We start from the raw sequence: 24390 nt of genomic DNA, 5'->3' as shown, positions 1-24390 counted from the left end.
GAAACAAGATGGGATTGGGAGGGAGACAAACCATAAATGACTCTCAATCTCACAAAACAAACTGGGGGTTGCTGGGGGGAGGTGGGATTGGGAGGGGGGAGGGGGCTATGGACATTGGGGAGGGGAGGCGAACCATAAGAGACTATGGACTCTGAAAAACAACCTGAGGGTTTTGAAGGGTCAGGGGTGGGAGGTTGGGGGAACAGGTGGTGGGTAATAGGGAGGGCACGTTTTGCATGGAGCTCTGGGTGTTGTGCAAAAACAATGAATACTGTTACGCTGAAAAAAATAAATAAAATGGAAAAAAAATACAAAAAAAAAATGAGCTACTAACATAGGCAACAATATGGATATATCTCTTGAGTAAAAAAGACATCAAAGTTTATGTTTTCTGATTTCATTTATGAGATATTCTAGTAAGTGCAAACTAATCTATAGTGACAGAAAGCAGATCAGTGCTTGCCTTTGGAATGGAGTGAGGGTAGTGGAGCTCAGAGGGACTTATAAAGAGGTATGAGGAAACTTTTTGGGGTGATATTATGTTTATTACCTTGATGGTAGTAATAGTTTCATGAGCATATATACAGATGTCAAAACGAATACAATACTTTAAAAATATATACGTTAACTTTATGTGAATCACACCTCAAAGGTGTAAAAATGGCCCAGGTTGTTTCTTAAAAAAAATTAAAACAGAAGTATAACCACGTATCTATTATGAACCTGTTAAAAAATGACAGTACTTTTAAAAGACTTCGAAATAGCTTGTGTAGTATTCTTCCATTTATGAAAAGAAATATGTATCTGTACATCCAAGTAATGGGGCTCCCAAGGGCTGTTTTTTCTTCCTGTTGTTGGTTTTTATCTGTTTTCTTTTTTTAGATGACAAAGGTATCAACTGAAACAAATATAAAGGTAATATCCCCCCTTCCCCAACTAATTAATTCAAGTGACTTGAGGTAAACAACATTAACACTCTTTAGTATACAGTTGGCCACATCTTAATGACTCATACAAATAATCATAACCAAATACATATGTTTATTTTAAATGGAAAAATGGAGTCATACTAAAGTTATTTTGCAAAATGCTTTATTTTCCCTTAATTTATCATGAAAATCTCTCCAGGTTATCACATAGTTCTATTTCATTCATATATTAGGTGTAAAATTCCAGAATAAATATGTATAATTTACCTTGAAAGATATTTTGCTATTTTCTTGCCAGATTTACCTCCAAAAAGGTAAAAATTAACCCTTACACAAATACATGAGTATTGTATTTCCTCCCTTCTCACAGGTAACTTGGTATTATAGCTAAAAATGGTATTTCCCACTCAATAATGGATGGGCATCTTTTCTTTCTTTTTTATGGGGGGCCTATTCTTTCTTTTCTATGAATTTTTATTTTTATTAGTTACTCAATCTTCTATCAGATTGTTTGCTTTCTTATTCTTTTTTTTTCAACTCACAGGTACTCTGCAGACAGGTTAACCTTTTACATACCCATTGTCCTGTTTCTTTTTGCCAAGACAAAATTCAGAATTTTATAATGAATTTTCTCTAATGAATGCATGTTGTTTTTACAAACAACACCAACACAAAAACCATGAAAGAAAACATGTATTTTAATTATTCTGAAGTTAAGGCAAGGAAATTTGATAATGACTCAAAAAACTTAAGAATGTAGAATTTTAAGATCCAAAGATTTTTAAATGGATTCACTTGAGGGAGCCTGGCTGGCTTGGTCAGAAGAGTATGCAACTCTTGATCTAGGTAGGGGTTGTGAGAGTTTAAGCTCCATGCTGGGTGCAGAGATTACTTAAATAAATAACACTTGAAAAAAAAAATAAAACTGATTCACTTGGATGAGAATAAATCCACTACTAGCAATCATCTACTTCGCAATCTTTACGACCACATATTTCTCTAGTTTCTGAAGCATATCCAAGCTAGGAATTTATCTTCTATCTTGCAGGACCACTTCCTGCCCCACCAGCACTAAAAATTTTACCACCAACACACTTAATGAGTCATCGCTATTCTAAGGCAGTCAAGGACATGACACAAGTTAATAATCCAATTATTAGAGTTTGAGCCCTTTGAGGATAAGGACTGCATCTTTTAGGTCTCCCTTTGTATATCCACCATTTAATATAGCACCTAATCCACGGCAGATGCTCACTGAAAATCTGTTAATGAATGAACTCCCTGCAAGCAAAATTCAGTCCAAAGTTAATGTCTCTCCATAACACTAAACACTGGTTCAGTCTCCTGTGCATTTGGAAGTATTGCATTTATCTCCATTTCGGAGAGGAGGAAACTGAAATGCAGACAGATGAACTCAATTGCCCCAACCCCAGAAACAGTAACCACTGGAGCTGGAATTGAAACACAGATGTAACTGAAAAGTCCTTGCGTTCGCAACATAACACCCTCTTAACTCTGGCTTATTCCTTCACCTTCTCCTCCAAATTCCAAATTCATTTACATTTTGGTTAAGACTTTTGTTCTGTAGCAGGAAGAGGATAAACAAGGGAGGGCAGTGTGAAGAACAGTTTGTCTATCACCACCATGGTATAGTATGTCATGAGGAAAATAAAATGGCAATGTGACGTTAAGGAGAAGATCTGTTCCTAAAAGCCAGCGGACAGTGCATTATGCAATTCTGTCAGCAGTAAGAGCAAAGATGACTCCAATGAGGCCATCAGCATATTTTCTAAGTGTCTGTATTTTACTGCTCTTTTTGCATCAACCTAGGCATTTCTGCATTTTTTTAAACATTTTTTTTTTTAATTTATTTGACAGACAGAGATCACAAGTAGGCAGAGAGGCAGGCAGAGAGAGAGAAAGGGAAGCAGGCTCCTCGCAGAGCAGAGAGCCCGATGCAGGGCTCGATCCCAGGACCCTGGGATCACAACCTGAGCCGAAGGCAGAGGCTTAACCCACTGAGCCACCCAGACACCCCAGCATTTTTGCATTTTAACAAATGCTCTTGTACCACCGCTACCATAATCAAAATAGACTACAACTGAAGGTTTAAGTCTGGCACAGATGAAGAAATGTCAATCACTGCAGCACAAACAGACAAGACACTATAGCACAAGCAACTATGTTTCTGTTTACTCAATGCTTTTCACCTCTAAATACAACACTAAGGCTCACTGCCTTGAAAATGCTAGAAAGCAGATTTAAAAAAAACAAAAAAAAAACCACCTTCCTGTTTGATCCATCAGTGAGACCACATTGCCAGTGCTTTGCAAAATGCCCAAGATCACTGAAACCTTTATCTGGGAGAGCCACTATGAGTGATAACATACATCCTAACATGTATTTCCTCATTTCTTCATCTTACTCATCTTAGATTTACACATGTCTCTCTGTAAGATCACTGAGTTCCCAAATACTGTCAAGTGACAGAATTATATTTAGGTGTTAAGGGTCGAGGAATTATCAGAATGGAAAATTTTGTGAAGACAGCCATGCAAAAAAACTGTCAACAGGTTCTTTAGCACCTTGTAGGCTGAGAAGTGAGCATCACGACAACAATGTGGGAATTAGCACCTATTAAACAGCGTGAAGGACTGGCCAAAACAAAGTAAAATTAGGGACAGTTGGGAATTCGGCCTTAGCTGAAGGCTAAGTCTGGATCTTAGACTTTTGAAACAACGTCTATACAATTCTTGGATAGATATATCCAGAAATTATTTTCTCTGGAAGACTTTACTGGAGTTTCCAAGAAAAGTCTCAAAGCAGAAAGAGCTGTGATAGTTGGGGCAATCCGCTAGTCTATGAAACGGACTTCCTAGAAAGGACAGCAGATTGAACAGGTGGATGGATAAATGAAGGGGATAGACAGCTGGAAGGACAAGAAAGGTCAAATTGTAGGAGTATTTACCCAGAGTGGCTCAACAGAGGCGAAAATACACAAGAACTAAGCTAACTAAGAACTAAGGAAATGCAGAATCATTACTTCTAAAACACCAATCCCTGATGTGTTTCATCCATTAATACAGACATTGCTCTCTCAGCCCAGTCAGGTGTTCCATATTTGTGACATCAAACAATGCCTCTAGAATGGCTACCATAGTGGTGCATTCACTACCTAGCTGAGAACACCCTCTCAAACTCAGGTAAGACATAGCTACTAGCAAAACAATAAGATAGAGTAAAAATAGTACAAAGTTCAGACATAAAATACATCAAAAGACAATTGGTTTTTAGTTGTACTCCAACATTCTTTGAAATCTGTTGATTTTGATATTTTTGTTGAAATCTATTTCCTAATGTCTAAGCTATAACTTCCCTAACTGGATTCATTTCTAGCTGTTTCCTAGCATTAACTTCTAAGGCTGATGCCTCCCATAGATCCTTTTTTTTTTTTAAGATTTCATTTATTTGACAGACAGAGATCACAACTAGGCGGAAAGGCAGGCAGATAAAGAGAGTAGGAAGCAGGCTCCCCACTGAGTGGAGAGCCTGATGCAGGGCTCAATCCCAGGACCCTGGGATCATGACCTGAGCCAAAGGCAGAGGCTTTCACTCACTGAGCCACCCAGGTGCCCCTGACAGATCCTTTTTTTTTTTTTTTTTAAGATTTTATTTATTTATTTATTTATTTGACAGACAGAGATCACAAGTAGGCAGAGAGGCAGGCAGAGAGAGAGGGAAAAGCAGGCTCCCTGCTGAAGAGAGAGCCCAAAGTGGGGCTTGATCCCAGGACCCTGGGATCATGACCTGAGCTGAAGGCAGAGGCTTTAGCCCACTGAGCCACCCAGCACCCGCCTCCCCGACAGATCCTTATATACGCTGGTGACACAACCACTCGAAGCCCTATTCATTTTTTTAAAATAATAGCTTTATTGAGAAATAGTTAATATAGTATAAAGTTCTCTTTTTTAAAGTATACAATTCAGTTGTTCATAGCTGTAATGGAAAAGTCTTGCCACTTCCCTTTGTAGGGAAGAACTCAGTTATTTCCTATTGTGTGTTTCCTTTACCACTTGGAACCCTTCTGACACTTCTTATCACCAAATATATGGGATTTTCCCCTCCATAACAAGCAATTCTCCATGACACCAACTGGGTGTCCTACAATTTAACTCAACTCAAACATTATCAACCTGAAGATGTCAGATCCCACAGGTTAGGGCTCAGTTCCACAAGATGTTCTCCTCACTCCTACTTCAGATGCCAATCGAAAGCCCAGGTGGCCAATTAGTATAGCTCAGAAGTTCCAAAGACCACCCTCTCCTCAGGTTTGATAGATTTCCTAGAGCAGTTCACAAAACTCAGGGAAACATGTACTTGCATTTACCAGTTGAAGATATGATTACCAGTTTAAAAGATATAAATAACCAGAAGAACAGCCGGATGAAGAGGCATAAATAGACAGGGTGAGGTCTAGGAGGGTCTCAAGTGCAGAAGCTTTGATTCTTGGAGTTGGGAGTACATTAGTTGTTACTGGTGTGGACGTGGTTGCCAGCCTGGAAGCTCTCCAAAGCCCCTCTCCCTGAGATTCTACAGAGGCTCCCTCACATAGGTATGACCAAATACTAATTCCATATGCAGTCCCTTTCTTCTCTCAGGAGGATGGGGCATGAGGCTGAAAATTCCAAACTTCCAATGACTTGGGTCTTTCTGGTTACCAGCCCCCATCCAGAAGCCATACAGGAGTCCACCTAGAGTCACCTCAGTAGAACAAGAGGATCTTAGTGCTATTGCTTAGAAATTTACAAGGCTTTTAGGAGCCATCAGTGGAGGTAAAAGACCAACATTAGAACAAGAGATGCTCTTAGTAAATTACACGGGTTTTAGGAGCTCTGTGCCAGTAATGGGTGACAGAGACCAATATATATTCTCCACTGGAGTGCCTGGGTGGCTCCATCAGTTAAGCGTCTGCCTTCAGCTCAGGTCATCATCCCAAGGTCCTGGGATTGAGCTCCATGTCAGGTTCCCCGCTCAGCAGGGGAGTATGTTTCTCCCTCTCCCTGTGCCCCTGTTCTTGTGCTCTCTCTCTTGCGCACTCTGTCTCTCAAATAAATAAATAAATAAATAAAATCTTCAAAATACATACATACATATCTATATATATTCTATTATTTCACAACAGCATATTCACAGAGTTGTGTGACAATCACCACTATCTAACTTCAGATGCTTTCATCATCCCCACAAGAAAGCATATACATTAGTACTCCCTCCCCAGGTACTCAACCTCTGAAAACTACGTTTCTACTTTGTGTCTTGAAGAATTTGCCTATTCTGGACATTTCACATAAACAAAATCATACACTATGTGGTCTTCTGTGACTTTTTCACTTAGCATGAGGTTTTCAAGGCTTATCTAATGTTGTAGCATGTATCCATACATCATGCTCATGGCAGAATGATATTCTATATTATACACACACACACCCCATTTGTTTATACATTCATCAGCTGATGGACTTTGAGGTTGTTTCTGCTTGGGACTATCCTATTCATTTTTTTCCCATTCGTTTTTCTCTCTCTGCTTTTCTTCCTAATTTTCTACTCCTGACCTAAACAGGAAGTTAATGTTACTTGTATCATCTGCTTAAATGCATGCCTAAAGTTTTCAATGGTACAAATTTTCCTGGTAAAATTCACTATTCTAAGCATACCTCCAACTTCCAAACGACAGCAGAGGTCACCACTAGAGGTGTCTCGCCACTGGGAAGGTTAAAAGATATAATGGGCACAAAAGCCTCTAATCAAATTTACGCACACAGAAGGGACTATTGTGAAGGACTTTCCACCATTTCATGCTCATGATTTAATTAAGAACTTCTGAGATGGTATCATCTTAAGCTTCTCTTCTTTGGAATATAAATTCCTAAGGACAGTGATAACGACACCCATTTATTCTGTGTAATATTAGTACAGTTCAAAGGGAACATTTGGTCCCTTAATACCAGCTGAAAATAGAAATATTAACATTTAACATTTACCGAGTACTTATCGCATGTCAGACACTGTGCTAAGTGCTTTACATATATCACATTTTATGTTTACTAGAATTTTATGAAGCAAATACAATTATCATCTTAAAATTCTGTACAAGAAAAACTCTGAGGTTAAGAAACTGGCCCACGGTCACAGAGACAGCGGAAAGGCTAAGGTACAGGAGTGTCTGACTCTGTTGTCTTGATCTTGACCACTACACTTTGATAGTGTTGAGATTAACCAAATACACAAAAAGTAATACACAGATCCTATGCATATATATTCAGAAGAATGCTCCTATAACTAAATATAACAAGAAGATCTTGTGGTAAAAAGTAGAAGTGCAGAGTTTGTTTTGAAGGTGAATGTCCCCCAGTGCCACCCAACATCCTAAAGGGTTTAAGTAGAGATAAAAAAGGAGTGGTAAAGTCAGATCTGCATTTGAAAGAGATGACTGTCAGATGGAGAATGAATGTGAAGGGGAACAAAACTGGACATGCCAGGGACATGAGAGGTCATAACGCAGTGAGAGCAGTAAAAGGAGAGGAGGAAACAAATTCAACAACCATATCAGGTAAAAAGCAGCGAACCTTGTTAAATGATTATACAGGGAAGATGAGTAACTCAAGGAGTAAGTCCATCAACACTGGCTTCAGGATTTTAGCTTATGTAAAGCCAGTGGCATTAACTGAGATAAAGGAATAGGTTTAGGGAACTAGGTGATTAGTAAGATAGTGGACAAGTTAAATCTGAGATGGTTCTGGGATTTCCAAATGGAGATATTTGGCAGGCAACAGGAAAACGGAAGATAGAAACTCAGAAACAAAGATGAGTATAGAGATAAAATCTGGAGGTCATCTGCATATACCACTGGGAGCCATCTACCATCGAGTAGATGAAATCAACCCTGAAGACTGTGTTGAATGGTGACGGAATGAGGACATGACCCAAATATAAGGGAATTGTTTTGAGTGATGGAACTGTTCTGTATTTTGACTGTGGTAGTGATTACATGACTTAATGTGTCTGTCAAAATTCACAGAAATGAATGCTAAAGGGAGTGAATTTAACTACAAAGAAATTATATGCAATAAATCTTACTAAAGGAAAAAAAAAGCAGAGCAATGAGTAGTGTCACATTTGGTGAAAAGACCATATGACAGCATGCTGAGGGCAGAACGCAGATGACGTTAGTTGAAAAGTAAACAGAGAAGGAGCAGAAATGATTGACTGTTCCTGGGAAGCCTGGATGAGACAAGGAAGAGCCGAGTTTCAATGACAGCTAAATGGATGTGTTAGACTGAGGGTGTGTTTTCACTAGGAGGTAGACTTCAGCAGATTTACAATGACAAGTCTATGGGAAGGCAGTGAATATATAGGAGACCGCAAGGGACAACTAAGAGACTCCGGGGAAAGTTTGGATGGAGTCAGGCTGGTAGTTCTAGCGTAAGGTTAAAAAAGGCATACTTAATGCACTCAATATTCTACAAAGACACAAAGTCATCTGCTGAGGGTGAGGAGGGTTGGGCTGAGTACAGGATTTCATAGAAGGCAAGTCATATAGGAATGGCTGGGCAGAGAGCATGAAGTGGTAGATATATCTACATTCACAGTGGCAGGTATTGTCCAATAGTACTTTACCTGCTGGAATTTAAGAACAGAGAAGATGGGGTAAAGCTAACTAACGTTTCTCAAAAGGAAAAGTTGGTAGGAAAACCACAGATTTTTGTAAGAGGATAGTTCAGATAATCATTCTGCTCCACCTCTGCTTAAATCCTTGAAGACTACAGTTCTGTTCATGTGATTTAAACATAAAACTTGCTGCCTCTCCAACACTCCTTTCCCTGATTATTTTTATGTCACTTAAAACATTCTAATACACGGGGCACCAGGCCCGTGTACCAGGTATAGCATATGACTCTGGATATAGGGATTGTGGGTTCTAGTCCTACGCTGGATGTAGAGATTACTTAAAAATAAAATCGTAAAAAACAAACAAACAAAAAAACCTTTCTAACATACTACAAGGGCAGAGATCTTTTGGATTCTTCAATTCTTGGAAACCTTGAGTGCCCATAACGACTGACTCATAGGAGGCCCTCACTAACTATTTGTATAGTTGAAACAGGTGGGCTTCTACATTTCTCTCTGAATATGGGTCACTAGCCCCTAAATTCCAAAACATTCAAAGAACTTTACAGCAATATGGAAAGCATGTTAGAAAAAGTAACAGAAATGTGAGGTAAAGGAAGGCTTGATTTGTAATTCTTCTTATGCCTCTGAGAAACCCAATTTACCACTGCATGGCTTATTTTTTGTATCAGCAAAATAGGAACAATTCTATCCCAGGAATAACTACTTAAGTCATAAGATTAATGTCTGAGAAAAGGCTCTGTAAACATTAAGAAAGTAACACAACTTTATTATGACTGCAAGTACTACTAATACAGCAACAATAAATAGAAAAAAGAAATATATTGAAGAATGTATTTTGGACCCCTTTTTGCACTAGTAGGTAAAATTTTCTTGTCAAAAGTATTAGAAACAGTTCTCAAGACTACTGTGTGCGAGGCGGAGATCAGCACTGAGAGAAGAAAACACTTTCAGCAAGACAAGGTTTTCCTGTTGAGAGCTCTCTTGCCCAACAGAAAACAGCATTCTCCAAGCTGTCCAGATTACTCTGTATGGAAGCAGGTAAGCACAATGGTTTCTTTTGAAAGTATATTAGTAAGTCTGGGGGAAAATGGGCTGAATTCTTTTTTTTTTTTTTCCATTTTATTTATTTTTTCAGCGTAACAGTATTCATTCTTTTTGCACAACACCCAGTGCTCCATGCAAAACGTGCCCTCCCCATTACCCACCACCTGTTCCCCCAACCTCCCACCCCTGACCCTTCAAAACCCTCAGGTTGTTTTTCAGAGTCCATAGTCTCTTATGGTTCGCCTCCCCTCCCCAATGTCCATAGCCCGCTCCCCCTCTCCCAATCCCACCTCCCCCCAGCAACCCCCAGAAAGAACCTAGATGTCCATCAACAGATGAATGGATAAAGAAGATGTGGTATATATACACAATGGAATACTATGCAGCCATCAAAAGAAATGAAATCTTGCCATTTGCGACGACGTGGATGGAACTAGAGCGTATCATGCTTAGTGAAATAAGTCAATCGGAGAAAGACAACTATCATATGATCTCCCTGATATGAGGACATGGAGAAGCAACATGGGGGGGGTAGGGGGATAGGAGAAGAATAAATGAAACAAGATGGGATTGGGAGGGAGACAAACCATAAATGACTCTTAATCTCAATGGGCTGAATTCTGAACAAAGAATCCATGTCTACTCATGGAGATATATAGGACTACGTTTATTAATATCCAACGAATGAAACTTTTGAGACTCATGTTGCAAAGAAATGAACTTACTATAAATAGTAGGAAAGTGTACATCATACACAGATGAGAGATTGTACAGGGGCTTGCCACAAGGCTTGGCACTTGAGTCTGTTAGTACATTACACTATTTGGTGTCTGGGCTCATTCTGCAGCATATAAAAGAACTTGAGGGGCACCTGGGTGGCTCAGTCGGTTAAGTGTCTGACTTCAGCTTCATCGGGCTCTCTGCTCAGCAGGGAGCCTGCTTCCTCTCTCTCTCTCTGCCTACTTGGGAACTGCGTCTGTCAAATAAATAAATTAAAAAAAAAAAAAAGCCCCGAGACTCAGACTCCAAACAGAGTGACAGCCTCAGTGAAAAGGTAGTTAAAACAATAAAAGAGAACAAAATAAACCAGTGAACCAACACAGAGTAAAGACCAGAAAGGATGCTTGGTTTCACCTAGGTGGAAAGGGACTGTAGTCGTCCGAAAAACAGTATCCACAGGGAATGCTTTCACACGTTGTTTGGAATATGGAAGGAGATTTAGGACATTGAACTCAGATTAAGGTCTAGCTAATGTTTTCCTCAAGACACATGGTAAGTAAAGCAAACACAAACACGCTTTGGGATGATCTGCCCACAATGTACATCCAGGAAAGTTTTGCTGAAGAGGAATTCATAAAACAATTTTTTTTTTTTTAAAGATTTATTTATTTGACAGAGAGAAATCACAAGAGAGGCAGGCAGAGAGAGAGGAAGGGAAGCAGGCTCTCCGCCGAGCAGAGAGCCCGATGCGGGACTCGATCCCAGGACCCCGAGATCATGACCCGAGCCGAAGGCAGCGGCCTAACCCACTGAGCCACCCAGGCGCCCCCATAAAACAATTTTTAAAAACACACAAAGAAACAATGTACTATGAGCAAGAGCCAGAACACACAATAAGTTGAAAGATTAGAAATCTCCCTCTGCCAAAGGAATGTCAAACAATATTTTTATATCAAACAGAGATAATAAAAAAACTAAACTCATTATTATTTTCAAAAGCGAAAAGCTCATGTCACATGGTATGCACCTTACATTGTACACGCATTCAGGAAATTATATAAAAATGAATTGTTGGATGAGGAGCCGGGAATGTTTTTCCACAAGTTCTGAAACCCTTTTATTACCCAACAAGTACACAAAAACCATAATAAAAACCCTAAGAAATAGCCAATTAATATTGATTTCTGCACATTTAATTACTGAGGTGATCATACGAACTAAGTAATCAAAGGTCTGGCCAATCTCTCAGGCTTTTCAGAGTACTCTGAACATAAACACAATGATCATTTCACAGGGCTTGCTTTTCAACACCTAAGTATCCAAAATTGCTGCATTTTGTTCCAGTCAGAAATATGATCTAGAGTAGTTTCAAGAAAATGTTTTCCAGCATAAGTTAAGAAAAGGGACTATATGCCTAATGTCTGATGTTACAGCTTTAAACAAGTATCTCTATACCAACTGTGAGGTAGTCTTATGCATCACGCCTGTCAAAAGCAAATGTGTTCTGAGGCGAGCTTTAAAGTGCTTTATCCTCAGGCATATGCAGTGAGACCTATTCTCAAAAGTTAACAACAGGGGTGCCTGGGTGGCTCGGTCTGGCTGAATGTCAGACTCTTGGTGTCGGCTAGGGTCATGGACTCGGGGTCCTGGGATGGAGCCTGATTGGCCTCTGCACACAGGGCAGAGTCTGCTTGTCTCTCTCCCTCCCCTCTGTTCCTCTCCCCTCTCATGGCTCTATCTCTAATTAATAAATATTTGTTTTTAAAGTCAACAAGAGGGGTGCCTGGGTGGCTCAGTCAGTTAAACAGCTGCCTTCAGCTCAGGTCATGATCCTGGGTCCTGTGATCAAGCCCCACATTGGGTTCCCTACTCCGTGGGAAGCCTGCTTCTCCCCTGCCTGCCATTCCCCCTGCTTGTGCTTGCTCTCTCCTCTCTCCTTTGCTGTGTGCCTGCTTCCCTCTCACTCTCTCTGCCTGCCTCTCTGCCTATTTGTGATCTCTCTCTGTCATAAATAAATAAAATCTTAAAAAAAAAAAAAAATCTTAAAAAATAAATAAAAATAAAAGTTAACAACAGAAGACTGATATCCAAACCAAATTGTTAAGATTTAATCATCTCTGAAAGTAAACAAGATACTGAATGAGTAAGTGCAAATAAGACTATAGTCATTAGGAACAGAACAACTTCAAATGGATAGATCTTCAAGAGTAATAATAATTTAAACATTGTACATAAATGAGAGGGCCGAGAATGTTTTTGGTAGCTTTATAATTTAAAAAACGCTCTTTACATGGGTTCTTCAGGTTCATTTACTTTGAATCCTGAAGAGTATAAAAAAATCAAGGGATATTGCAGAACTTCTAGTTCTTTTAGTACATATAATACATTTATAGGTTAAAAAAAATCATAAAACTAGAAAAGTGTCAGGACACTTTACTTCCCAACATCACCAACCTCCACTCTCACCCTTAAATCATGCAAAAGACAGTACATTCTTTTCTAGCTACCTTCTGGTTGCTGCTGAAGTATCTACATTCTCTCACTAAGCTGCTAGTGACATATATTACTAATTCCCAGAGGACTGGCATTTCAAAAAAAAAAAGGAACCATGATGAGAAAATTACTTGCCCTAAAATCTGTCTGTCCATCTATCCCTGGGCACAGACTTGCAAACATCAGGCCACCTAACTGACATACTACTTAAAAACACAATGTCAGGAATGAGCAGAAGTAGGAGTTTGGGGGCGCCTGAGTGGCTCAGAGGGTTAAGCCTCTGCCTTCGGCTCGGGTCATGGTCTCAGGGTCCTGGGATCGAGCCCCGCATGGGGCTCTCTGCTCAGCAGGGAGCCTGTTTCCCCACTCTCTCTCTCTGTCTGCCTCTCTGCCTACTTGTGATCTGTCTCTCTCTCTGTCAAATAAATAAATAAAATCTTTAAAAAAAAAAAAAAAAGAAGTAGGAGTTTGGTGTGGGCTTGTTCTTTACTTATTTCAGGATTCAATAAACATATAATGTATTTTTATCCCCAGGGGTACAGGTCTGTGAATCGCCAGGATTCAGGTATGGTTTGTATCTCTGACTTGTATTCCCTATGATTATTTTGTTTTTCTTTCTGTTCCTTGTTTTGTGTGTGTGTGTGTGTTTTTTTTAAACGTTTGTCTTCAATAACTTCTCCTAATTTTGGAACTACCACATCACTAGCTGTTGGATGACAACTCACAGGTAAGTATGTGAAAGGAGACAATGAAGGGTCAAACTACTCTTCTCCAACACAGGAGTGCTCCTTCACCTGTAGCCACATCCAAATGTTTTTTCATAAAGCCCCAGGTCATCAACCCACCAAGAAAGAAGGTTCCTGAAATAGTAATGACACTGTGAATTCTGATCCGTTGGAGGACAATCTCTTGAGAAAACAGGTGATTTACAAACTTTATGATAAATGACTACCTTTCTCTACTACCTTGCAATGTTGCACTATGTTGAACGAGATGTCTTTCTGTTCCAAGCAACCAGACAACCTCCCTAAGAAATTCACGAGGAAACTGCCTCAAGAACTGAGCTGTATGGGAAAGCTGTATCTTAAAACTAGGGATCGGGTTTTTGATTTCCTAAGTTTCCCTAGTGATTAGATAGCTCAAAAAAGACACTTAGCACTAAGGATGTTGATGACTAAAACCTCCCACCCAGTGCATTTCTGGGACAACTGCTGGGGAAGCATACAATTTTCTAATTGTATAATTCCACCTGGGAGGTATACAGAGGGTAAATTATACTGCATGGGGCAGTACTGCACCAGATGGGCTAGCTGACTTATTAAAAGCCATATAGACTAATAACTCAAGTTGATAAGCCTCAGATAATTTTTTATTAAAATTATAAAAATTCAGGGGCATCTAGGTAGCTCAGTTGGTTAAGCATCTGACTCTTGATTTCTGCTCAGGTCATGATCTCGGGGTTGGGAGATCAAGTCCCAAAGCTGGGCTCTGTGCTGGGCATGAAGGCTCCTTAAGATTCTCTACCTCTCCCTCTGTCCTTCCCCCACACTCCCCCAGTCACCTGCACTCCTCTCTCCCTCCCACCTCTTTGCCTCTCTCAAAAAAAAGGGACAGCACCTGGGTGGCTCAGTTGATTAAGTGTCTGCCTTTAGCTCAGGTCATGATCCCAGGGTCCTGGAATGCAGCCCCATCTCAGGCTCCCTGCTCAGCAGGGAGTCTGCTTCTCCCTCTCCCTCTGCCCCTCCCCCCAGCTCCCCCTAGCTCATACACACTCTCTCGTGTTCTCTCTCAAATAAATAAAATCTTTTTTAAAAAAATGACAAAAGTCCAATAATTCCTAAGTTCCTAAGATCCTAGGTGATGCTACATTAAATAATTATATAATTTTGAACTGGGGAAAATATACTTTGGGAAAATATTATAAGATTAGTATTACAAGAAAAAATGAAACCTCTAAAGGAAAAAACGAAGAGCATTAAATTTCTCTTTGAATCAGAGAGGGCACTTTCATTTTTCAGAACTAGTTATAAACTTCGATGTTGTCACTGCTATTTTTCTAAATCCCAAATTAACTAAGCAATGAATTCCTTTATGTTTAGGATTGATGGGGTTCTAAAATTTTGAGAAAATAGGATTAAGGACTATAGAGTATGCTTGTTTTAATTGGTTTCCAACCCCAAAGCTACTAAATTAACCACTGAGGAACTGATTCATATGAACAAGGCAAAAAAATAAAAATAAAAACAAAAAACACATGTACAGTGACATATACCTTGGAGGCATTTTGTATATTTGAAATTTCATTTGCATTTTTAGACAATGGAGTAACTCTTTTGCAGGCTGCACTAAAACATAAACACACCATTGAAGAAATCAGACTACGAATGTCAGCATTCATTTGATGTTTCTGGAAGTCAAGGAAAGTAGCCAATTAAAAAATAACTCAAACACTGCTTCTTTTTCATGTTCAGCAAGCATATAATAATTAATGGCACAGTAGCTTACCTGGGCCGGGGCTCTTTCTTGAACTTAGGCTCTGAGCATCCATAATCTCTTCCGTTTGCCCGTCTGCTTCTACCTCTATTTTGTTCTGAATCTCTTTTGCATCTTCACTAAGGCAAGTTCTTATGCTCTCATCCTCTTCTAAGACCCTCTGGACTGTGGTGGGAACACCAGCAGTACTAACATTAGAGGCAGCAGCAGGAACAATGGCTGGTGTGGGAGGAGGAGGAGCTGGAGGAGTTGGAGGAGATGGAGAAAAGGAAGGAACTGTGGAAGGGGTAATGGGAGCTGGGACACACTCCACTTTCATTTCTTCTGGGGCATTTTCCAGAATCTCCAATTCAAGAGTCAATGGCAACACCTCCTGTTTTACTATTTCCACAATGCTCTCTGTGGCTGGTAATGGTTCACTAACTCCATTCATTTCATTAATTAGATTAGTACTAGCAATCAGTGGAATATCATTAGGTGCTACACTACAAGACTTCTGACATATATCATCATCAATTACATCTGTTGGTGATGGATCTGATGTCTCTGTGCAAGATACAGGGCTGGGTACAGGAATTGTGTCTTCTTTTGAGGAAGAGAGTTCACACCTGTCATCTACAGCAGTGGCAAATATTGGCTGGCTACTAAGAGCAGCAGAGGTGGGGGAAGCAATTGTACTTCGAGCAAGTGGAGAAACAGTGGTAGGTGATGGAGGCAGAGGAAGCTCTGGCATGGATTCTACTGCAGTTGTCTCTGATGTCTGGCCTGCTTGTTCTTTCTTCTCTCCACTAAAGACTAGCCTAAGGACTGGGGAAGGAGACTTTAACACTGGATCGGGTTTTGGCTTCTCTTCTGGGGAAGAAAAAACAAAAGAGTTTAAGAATAATCTTAGATCAGAGATTATATTGTATTATTTCGGGCTAGTTCTTTTAATCTCTTACCCAAAATCATGGTCAACACAAGACACACCAAATTATTAGACTTACTCTGCCACTCTAAAAACACTGTCATATTTTCTAGTTATACCTAGTGTTACTTGGTCACCAATAAATTTAAAGTTTGTTTTGGAGTAAAAGAAGGAATCAACAATTAACCAAATAATTAACTCAAGAATACAACAGAAAAGTTCATCAAAACTGTAGCTAAACCATCCAGAAATGGGAATGGGGCTTTATCTTGCTCCCTATACAATTTTTTTCTACCAAGGATACACTACAGTGGCAGAACAGATCAAGAACAAATAAGAACAGATTAAATTATTGTAGACTGTATTTTTATTTTATATATTCCGCATTTAGGAGAATTTTTGTAAAAAATGTGTATTACGTGTATAAAAAACTGTTTTAAGAGAAGCTATCATGGTGTCATTTATTATCGGTACAATTTATTATCTGTGAAATCAAGTCCCTGAATATAAAAATTAATTTACAGATTTACTTCCATTTTTCAAAAGAGGCAGCATGTAAATAACCAGAAATAATGTGAAAATAAAAAAATGAAAATTTATCTTGTAAAAAAAAAATTTTCAGGGAGAAATTGAAGTTAATATTCAGATAATCAAGTCCAATTAAGAAACATAATATATACATCTGAAATACTTGAGAATATATAAAATGTGTATCTGTGTATAGATGAAAAAGAAGAGAGAAACTGATGATCACAATAAAGGTATACCAGAAACATGTAAGAAACTGTAATTCATGAAAATTTCCATATTCTAAAATTCTAGATAAATTGATATGTGATTCATTCCAGGGTCGATGAAGCCAAAGGAGATTTAGACTGGTTTCCAGCCTGATCCTTCTGTAGCATGGTAACTAGGCTCCACTGGAAAAACAGATATTCATGAGTATGTTCAACAAACGACAAAAATTTTAAGCACTACTAAAAGACAAGTTTAAACTGAAAGGGACTTTACTTTCTCTGCCAATCTTTATGCATCAGTGAAAACAAGTCTTTACAATAAATTATTGTAGTGAAGTTTGTCATAGAAAATGTGCTCTGTTAATCAGAAAAACAAATGGTAAATATTACTGTTAAGTTGTTAAAGGATAATTCATCCTTTAATATCATTTATCATTCATCATTCATTAACCACTTTTGCTGGCCTTAAAATTCATTTTAATTTATGGGTGTAGTATCCAGTGCTTCTTAAATTGAACTCTACCTGTTCACTGTACAGGAGAAATAGGATCATTAGGCTCTCACTGTCAAATCCCTCAGACTAAGTTGTCAAGGCAAAAGACAAAACTGTTTCAAAGCAATCTATCTATTATATGTATTACATATATGTAAGAAATGTAAGTACACATTTATGAAAATATCACTCGCAAAAATTATTTCCAACTCACTGGAGTAACTGCTACAAGGGTCACCCAGATTATATGAAAGCACTGTGAAAGCACATCAGAGTAACACCTTTTTTAAACACTGAATGAAGCAGTAAGTAGTAAAAGAAGTAACGGTAAAATAAAATAAAAGTAGTAGATAGTAAAAAGTGATTCTCAATCTAGTAAGTTTGTCAATTCTATTAATTTTGAAAAATAAAATTTCCATTACCAAAACAAAAGCAGACCTAGACTGAAATTTCTATACAATCTTGAGAAAAATCTAAATGAAGAAAAAAAAAAAAACCCTATTTTGAGAGGTCCTCATTCTGAAATAAAACTCCTTTAATTCATTCAAGTTTTAATACAGAAAGCTGAAAAGTATACACAGTAAATCTAAACAAAGAACACTGATTTTATCTGAAAAGTTTTATTAAGAGTATGCTTTGCAAAAAAACAATGAATACTGTTATGCTGAAAAAAATAAATAAAATGGGGGAAAAAGTATGCTTTGCAAAAAAAAAAAAGTATGCTTTCCATGAAATAAGTCAATCAGAGAAAGACAATTATCATATGATCTCCCTGATATGAGGAATTTGAGAGACAGAGCAGGGGGGTTTGGGGGATATGGAAGGAAAAAATGAAACAAGATGGGATCGGGAGGGAGACAAACCGAAAAGAGACTCTTAATCTTACAAAACAGATTGAGGGTTGCTGGGGGGAGAAGGGGTGTGAAGAGGGTGGTTGGGTTATGGACATGGGGAGGGTATGTGCTATGGTGAGTGCTGTGAAGTGTATAAGCCTGACGATTCACAGACCTATACCCCTGGGGCAAATAATACATTATATGTTAATAAAAATAATTAATAAAAAAGTATTGCAAAGTCATGACAGTTTGAAATCTAATATACTGCATTACAAATATTTCTACCATTTGGCCATCTTCAAGAAATTGTAGGAATTTCATCTTTTAAGAATTTTTTAAATTCTTAAATCATGCAAGAGGGAGCAAAGATAGAGGTCCGGAAGATTTAAGGCAATTTATATTAACAGTGTATAAGCAACAAAATGAGAGAGAAATAGACTAAACGTCGAACATGAAAGATTTATTAAAGAAACAACAGTGTGGGCCATATAATGGTATAATACGAAATCATTTAAAATAGGTTCTTAGAAGAGCAGTGATATGGAAAGTTGTTTATGATATGTTTTTTTAAAAAGCAGGGCACAGGGGCACCTGGGTAGTTCAGTGGGTTAAAGCCTCTGCCATCGGCTCAGGTCATGATCCCAGGATCCTGGGATCGAGCCCCGCATCAGGCTCTCTGCCCATCAGGGAGCTTGCTTCCTTCTCTCTCTCTGCCTGCCTCTCTGCCTACTTGTGATCTCTGTCTGTCAAATAAATAAGTAAAACCTTTAAAAAAAAAAAAAAGCAGGGCACAAACCTGTATGAGAACATAAACCTAATTTGGTAACTTAAAGAAATGTATGCTACTAACATATGTACATGGGAAAGTCTGAAATTAAGCTTACTGACAATGGCTCTAGATAATGAGACAAGAGATATTTTCTCTTTCTACTTATCCATAGTTTATACAATGAATGCCATATTTATAAGGAACAAACTGCTCCCTTTATTCTCAGACGGCAGCAGAACCAACTGCCTAGATGGGTATCTTTTGGTTGCCAGGAGTCTCATATAACTGAGAAGGTGATACCGTCATTTAATGGGCAGAGACCAGGAACAGTAAGCATCCTCCAACTTGAGGGACAGTCTCACTTGACAGAGAATAGTCCTGTCCTAAATTCCAGGGGAGCTCCAATTGAACAACATTGCTATAAATCGTTGAATTACAACAGAATATCATTCACTGAGTATCTACTCTACACTAAGTGCTTTCAGAAAGCACTAAGGCTACGACTAAGTCTTCACTGTCCATACCATATCCTTCACACACTGGGCTGAATGTACCTACTCAAACAATGGCAAACAACAATCAAGCTGTGTCTAGACATCAACGCCAACTGGTAATTTTAATTCATTCAACATTCAATGGCTTCCTCTCTATAAACCAAGGTGAAGGTCTTCCCTGTGTCTCCTTCTTTACAAAGTAGCAAGCAATTGGAAATGTCATATTTCTCTGGCAATTTGGTGTTCATGTAACCATTTCAGCTGTTCATATTACAAACTCTGAGAAAGCCACAAGTTTAATAATGGTACCAAACGTTTATTAAGCACTTCTTATGTAGTAGGAACTGGGCCAAACACCAAACATACACAGTGTCCTTTAATTTTTACAAAGACTGCTGGGTTAGAAACTATTATGTTCATGTTTTACAGATGGGGAAACTGAGTGTTTTATAGATTAAGTCATAGGTCCAGGGTCATATAACTGGTCAGTGTTGGAATTTGAAAAGGATTCCAAATCCCATATTTTTCCAGTTCAAGGGAGAAAAAAACAAAGGTTATGGAAAAAGAAGTATTTCGGTGAAGCATGCTGGTAGGAGATTTTGAGGCTAACAGGTGATTCTGTTACCCAATGCAAACCCATTGTAATGACATTTCCACTGAAAGAAAAACCAATCTGACTGTAGAATGCAGAGGCTATTGTTTCTGAAGGTAATCTAGCAATCTTTGAAAACAGTATATTTTCGTATCTTTATTTTTAAGATTTTATTTTATTTATTTGACAATGAGAGAGAGAGATCACAAGTAGGCAGAGAGGCAGGCAGAGAGAGAGGAGGAAGCAGGCTCCCTGCGGAGCAGAGAGCCCGATGCGGGGCTCGATCCCAGGACCCTGAGATCATGACCTGACCCGAAGGCAGCGGCTTAATCCACTGAGCCACCCAGGCGCCCCCGTATCTTTAATTTTAAAAGGAATAAAGGGTTAAGAAAATTTTTGAATTTCTCAACTGTAAAGAAATTTTTCTGAAAATTGCTAAGCCTTTTCTAATGTAACTTGAATTACATACATTTGGTTTAAAAATTACACTGAAAACTATTCTATATGTTGGCAAACTATGGTTACAATTAGAATTAACTGAATTTTTTAAAAAATAATTGGTACTAAGAAGGAAAGGGCAGTGGTCCCCCAGAGTAATTTATAACCACTACAAAATATACTTAAAATTCAAATTTTCCTTTCCATCAAGGTAACCTAAAACATTTTCGATGCACCCATATCTATACTGAACACCAATCTGGAAAGTTTATTACTCAAATTTCGACTAAGCTTAAAAAAACAAGAAAAAAAACAAGAGTTCTGCATTCTTCCTTAAGGAAATCAAGGCCTAAATATGACAAAAATGAAGGTTTTTCATAATCTAAAAACTGTAGCAGGGCAGAGCTATCACTCTTAAGACATCTTATGAATTCTTTCTATTATGGCCCAGCTGAAGTTTGCATAGAAGAGATCCATCGTGAGGCCTCTTTGGATGGTATTCAATGTGCTTAGCATAGCTCTAACTAGCAAAAAGATTACAACTGTGCAAACTAAATAATAAAGTTTTTAAGAGAATACCCTGAAAATTCTTCTCTACTCTGAAAACATTCTGATTTTGACTCAAAAAGGCTTTCCCACTGGAAACAGCATCTTCTATTTACCAAGCGCACTCCAGTAAGGTGAATGGCTTTCATATTAAAAAAAACTAACCTGAAGCATGCTGAAAGAAGTATCTGACAGAGCAGCTTTTAGAAGCATGCCAAGTTAGGGTTTGTAACCTATTTTTTTGTTTGGAACAATCTTATAAAACAAAATATATAATGTATCTCTGTTCAAGTTTATTAGGTTCCTCAATACTAAAGGGCTCTAGAAAACACTGAAATCAAACAAGTTTCTAAGTGTGAAAACTTATAAAAAAAATATTAAATAACATGCTTAGGTTATGTGCCAACTTTCAAGTACTTTTTAAAGAATAATTTTTAGAAAGTACATTTATTAACATCCACCTATGAAGAGGTTTGGAGGAATGAATAAATCAAAAAATTAGAAATCACATATACTTTCTATTCATTCTTACAACGAAGTCAGAAACATTATAGAAGCATGTCCAAGTCACATGTTTTCCCCCTTGTTTTTCCAATTTTCCCCGATTTTGGTTAAGGTCAACCTACATCCAACTACGTAAAAAAGAAAGACTGATATCCCACTTTTTGACATGAACTTTCCCTTACAGTTTTCTATTATAATTTAGAAGGCAATTTGTATATTTATTTTGTGTATTTATTTCAACAAAGATTTTACACTTCATGTTCAAGGTAAATAGAATAGAGATCTCAGTATGATTAAGATACACAACATAATGACTCATCAAGACCAAACACTAGTGCATGATGAAGCCAGAATAAACTCAGTACTTTAGAACTGAAGCTACAGAAGCCAAATTTGTAAGACATATTTCATGTTTTTAAAAATAGCAAGATACACAGGAACATGTTAAATATAAAAATGAAACTACGTTATTATTGTAAAGCAACATATAATTTATTTCCCCAACCTTGTTCCCCTTTCCCACTAAAAAACAAAACAAAACTAGTTCCAGGCAACTAAGTTTTTAACCTATAAATATATATCAACAGTGAGGCATTACGAAAGTATAGGAAAACATTTTTACTAATCAACCCTATTTTACTTTCCTAGAGGTAGAATGCTTTGATTTTCTATTTCAAAGCTTTGTTTACAAGTGGGTATCTAAATAACCTTCAGATATTTCACTCTTGCCCTTAAATGCTGAGGGCAATATAATCATTAAAAAAAAAAAAAGGGAAGAAAAGAGTTATACACAAACCTTGCTTCTGGTCGCTAGCTGCAGTGACAGGGGTGCTGGCAGCAAGATGAGCACTCTCCACAGTCCCATAAACCACAGGGCTGTGCTCAGGGACCTGGCTGGACAGCTGCTGGGATTTGAAGTACAAAAAAGGGTGATAATGAGCGTGCGAACGTAAAAACTAGCAACATGGAACCCAAGCAAGTGGGAAACACAGGGTGGGGCAGGAAATCACAAAATTAAAGGAAAAAAAAGGAAAGCAAGGAAAAAATATATAGGCCAATTTAATAATTCAAAAAGTACGGAAGACGGCAAGGAAAGGAAAGAGGCAGCAGGAAAGGGGAAGGAAAAGAGATGATTACTATTAACCACAGCAAGAGAAGACAGCACAAAAATCATTAATATAAATGCATTCTCCAGGATTCCTTCTAAGGACAGACTTTCTACCTAACAGCAGACATCAGATCTGATATGGAATTTAATGTCTTCCAAGTCAAAGACCAAAGGGATCTGGTCAATTTCAACTACAAACTACCTAGCAAAGTAGTTCATCTGACAAAAGCTGGAAAAACAAAACACGATGAGTTTTAAAACCAGTCACTGATTCAAGAAAATATTGAAGAGCGATCCTTGTCATTTGTCCATATAATCACAAATGTGAAACTCAACTTGTAAAGAATCGAAAGGCATTTTTCCCTTAAAATGTCTTTAGATTCTGGGACAAGAATGGTATCTTTTCAGAGTCAGAAATCTGAGTAAAATATCTGTTTTTCAGAGCTAAGAGGAAACTCTTCATTTTCACTCAGCCACTTTATTGGAATCAAAAATGGCCATGAAATCCTAGCACAGTAGGTTGAAAAAATTGCAGCCATTGTTCAACTTGGGAGGGAAAAAGAATTACACAGGAATGGACAAGAACACTCATTCTCCATCACATTCCATGCTGTTATTTGTTCTGGGATACACATTGAGGGTTACACAAAAGCCAAAAAAAAAAAAAAAAAAAAAAAAAAAAAAAAAAGCTGTGTCTCTCCTCAGAGATCTAAGGTCATTTTTTCATTAGCTATAATCTATATTGAATTCTATCAGTGCTATCAGAGCAGTCCCTGGACAATTCTGATGAGAGTGTGAGTGTGTGTGTGTGTGTGTGTGTGTGTGTGTGTGTGTTTTAGACAAGGGGGGAATCAAAGTGTGAATGAATTGGGGGTGAGTAGGGACACTTAAAAAAGTGAGTCTTAATAAAAAATATTTTCAAATCAGTAAGTCTCATTGAGAATAGGAATATAAAATAAACCAGCTTATATGCATACCTTTTATCATATGTCATTTTAGCGTAACAGTATTCATATCATATGTCATTTTAGTAACTACTATCCAGAATGAACAGCATGTAATTTACATTTAATTATATCTGGACTGTAGAGAATAATAGACAGGAAGAGGGAAAATTCACCTATTCATAGATAATGAAAGTGCTGATATTCCAAATTATTTCTAAATAAAGACGACTAAAATTATATTCCTATATATAAAAATTGAAAAGAGCTACTGTTTTTACTAGCCAAATAAATGAATAGCACTGCCTTGATTGCTCTGAATTCTTAGTTCCAGTGGGGAAAATGTTGTTATTAAAATTCAAAAATTAGGACCTCTTCATAGCTATAAATGAAAATATGGACAAGCTAAAAATAGCTCTAGGACAAAGGAAAGGCCCTAAGTTACTTAGCATTTATTAAACAGGAAATAAAGACATATAAATGGTATTATTTACCTAAAAGGGAAAAAATATTAACTACTCCAGTTGTCTGGGAAACTAACCCCCAAAATGGGTAACTGCTAAAACTAGGTCACCAAAATGACAGCTATACATAAGGTGAGATGTGTAAGACAGTAAAAGGCTAATGATACCTATACATCTATGTTAAACA

General features: G+C 37.9%; 1 protein-coding gene across 21 annotated transcripts in view; it reads right to left on the bottom strand.

Moving 5' to 3' along the window:
- Window positions 1-24390, bottom strand: part of EIF4G3 (eukaryotic translation initiation factor 4 gamma 3) — a 362972-nt gene that overhangs the window by 109669 nt on the left and 228913 nt on the right. For 12 of the 21 annotated variants that reach the window (XM_046002289.1, XM_046002331.1, XM_046002307.1 and 9 more), the window contains 2 exons: window positions 22484-22592; window positions 15384-16223 (listed from right to left, as the gene is read on the bottom strand). In XM_046002289.1, the coding sequence (XP_045858245.1) occupies window positions 15384-16223; window positions 22484-22592 (949 nt within the window). The remainder of the gene's footprint in view (window positions 1-15383; window positions 16224-22483; window positions 22593-24390) is intronic. The other 9 variants (XM_046002299.1, XM_046002341.1, XM_046002363.1 and 6 more) reach the window with 3 other exon arrangements.

This window comes from Meles meles, chromosome 1 (genome assembly GCF_922984935.1).
Source record: "Meles meles chromosome 1, mMelMel3.1 paternal haplotype, whole genome shotgun sequence".
NCBI lineage: Eukaryota > Metazoa > Chordata > Mammalia > Carnivora > Mustelidae > Meles > Meles meles.
Note: the sequence above shows the minus strand (reverse complement) of the source record. Positions and strands in the feature narration are given on the sequence as shown.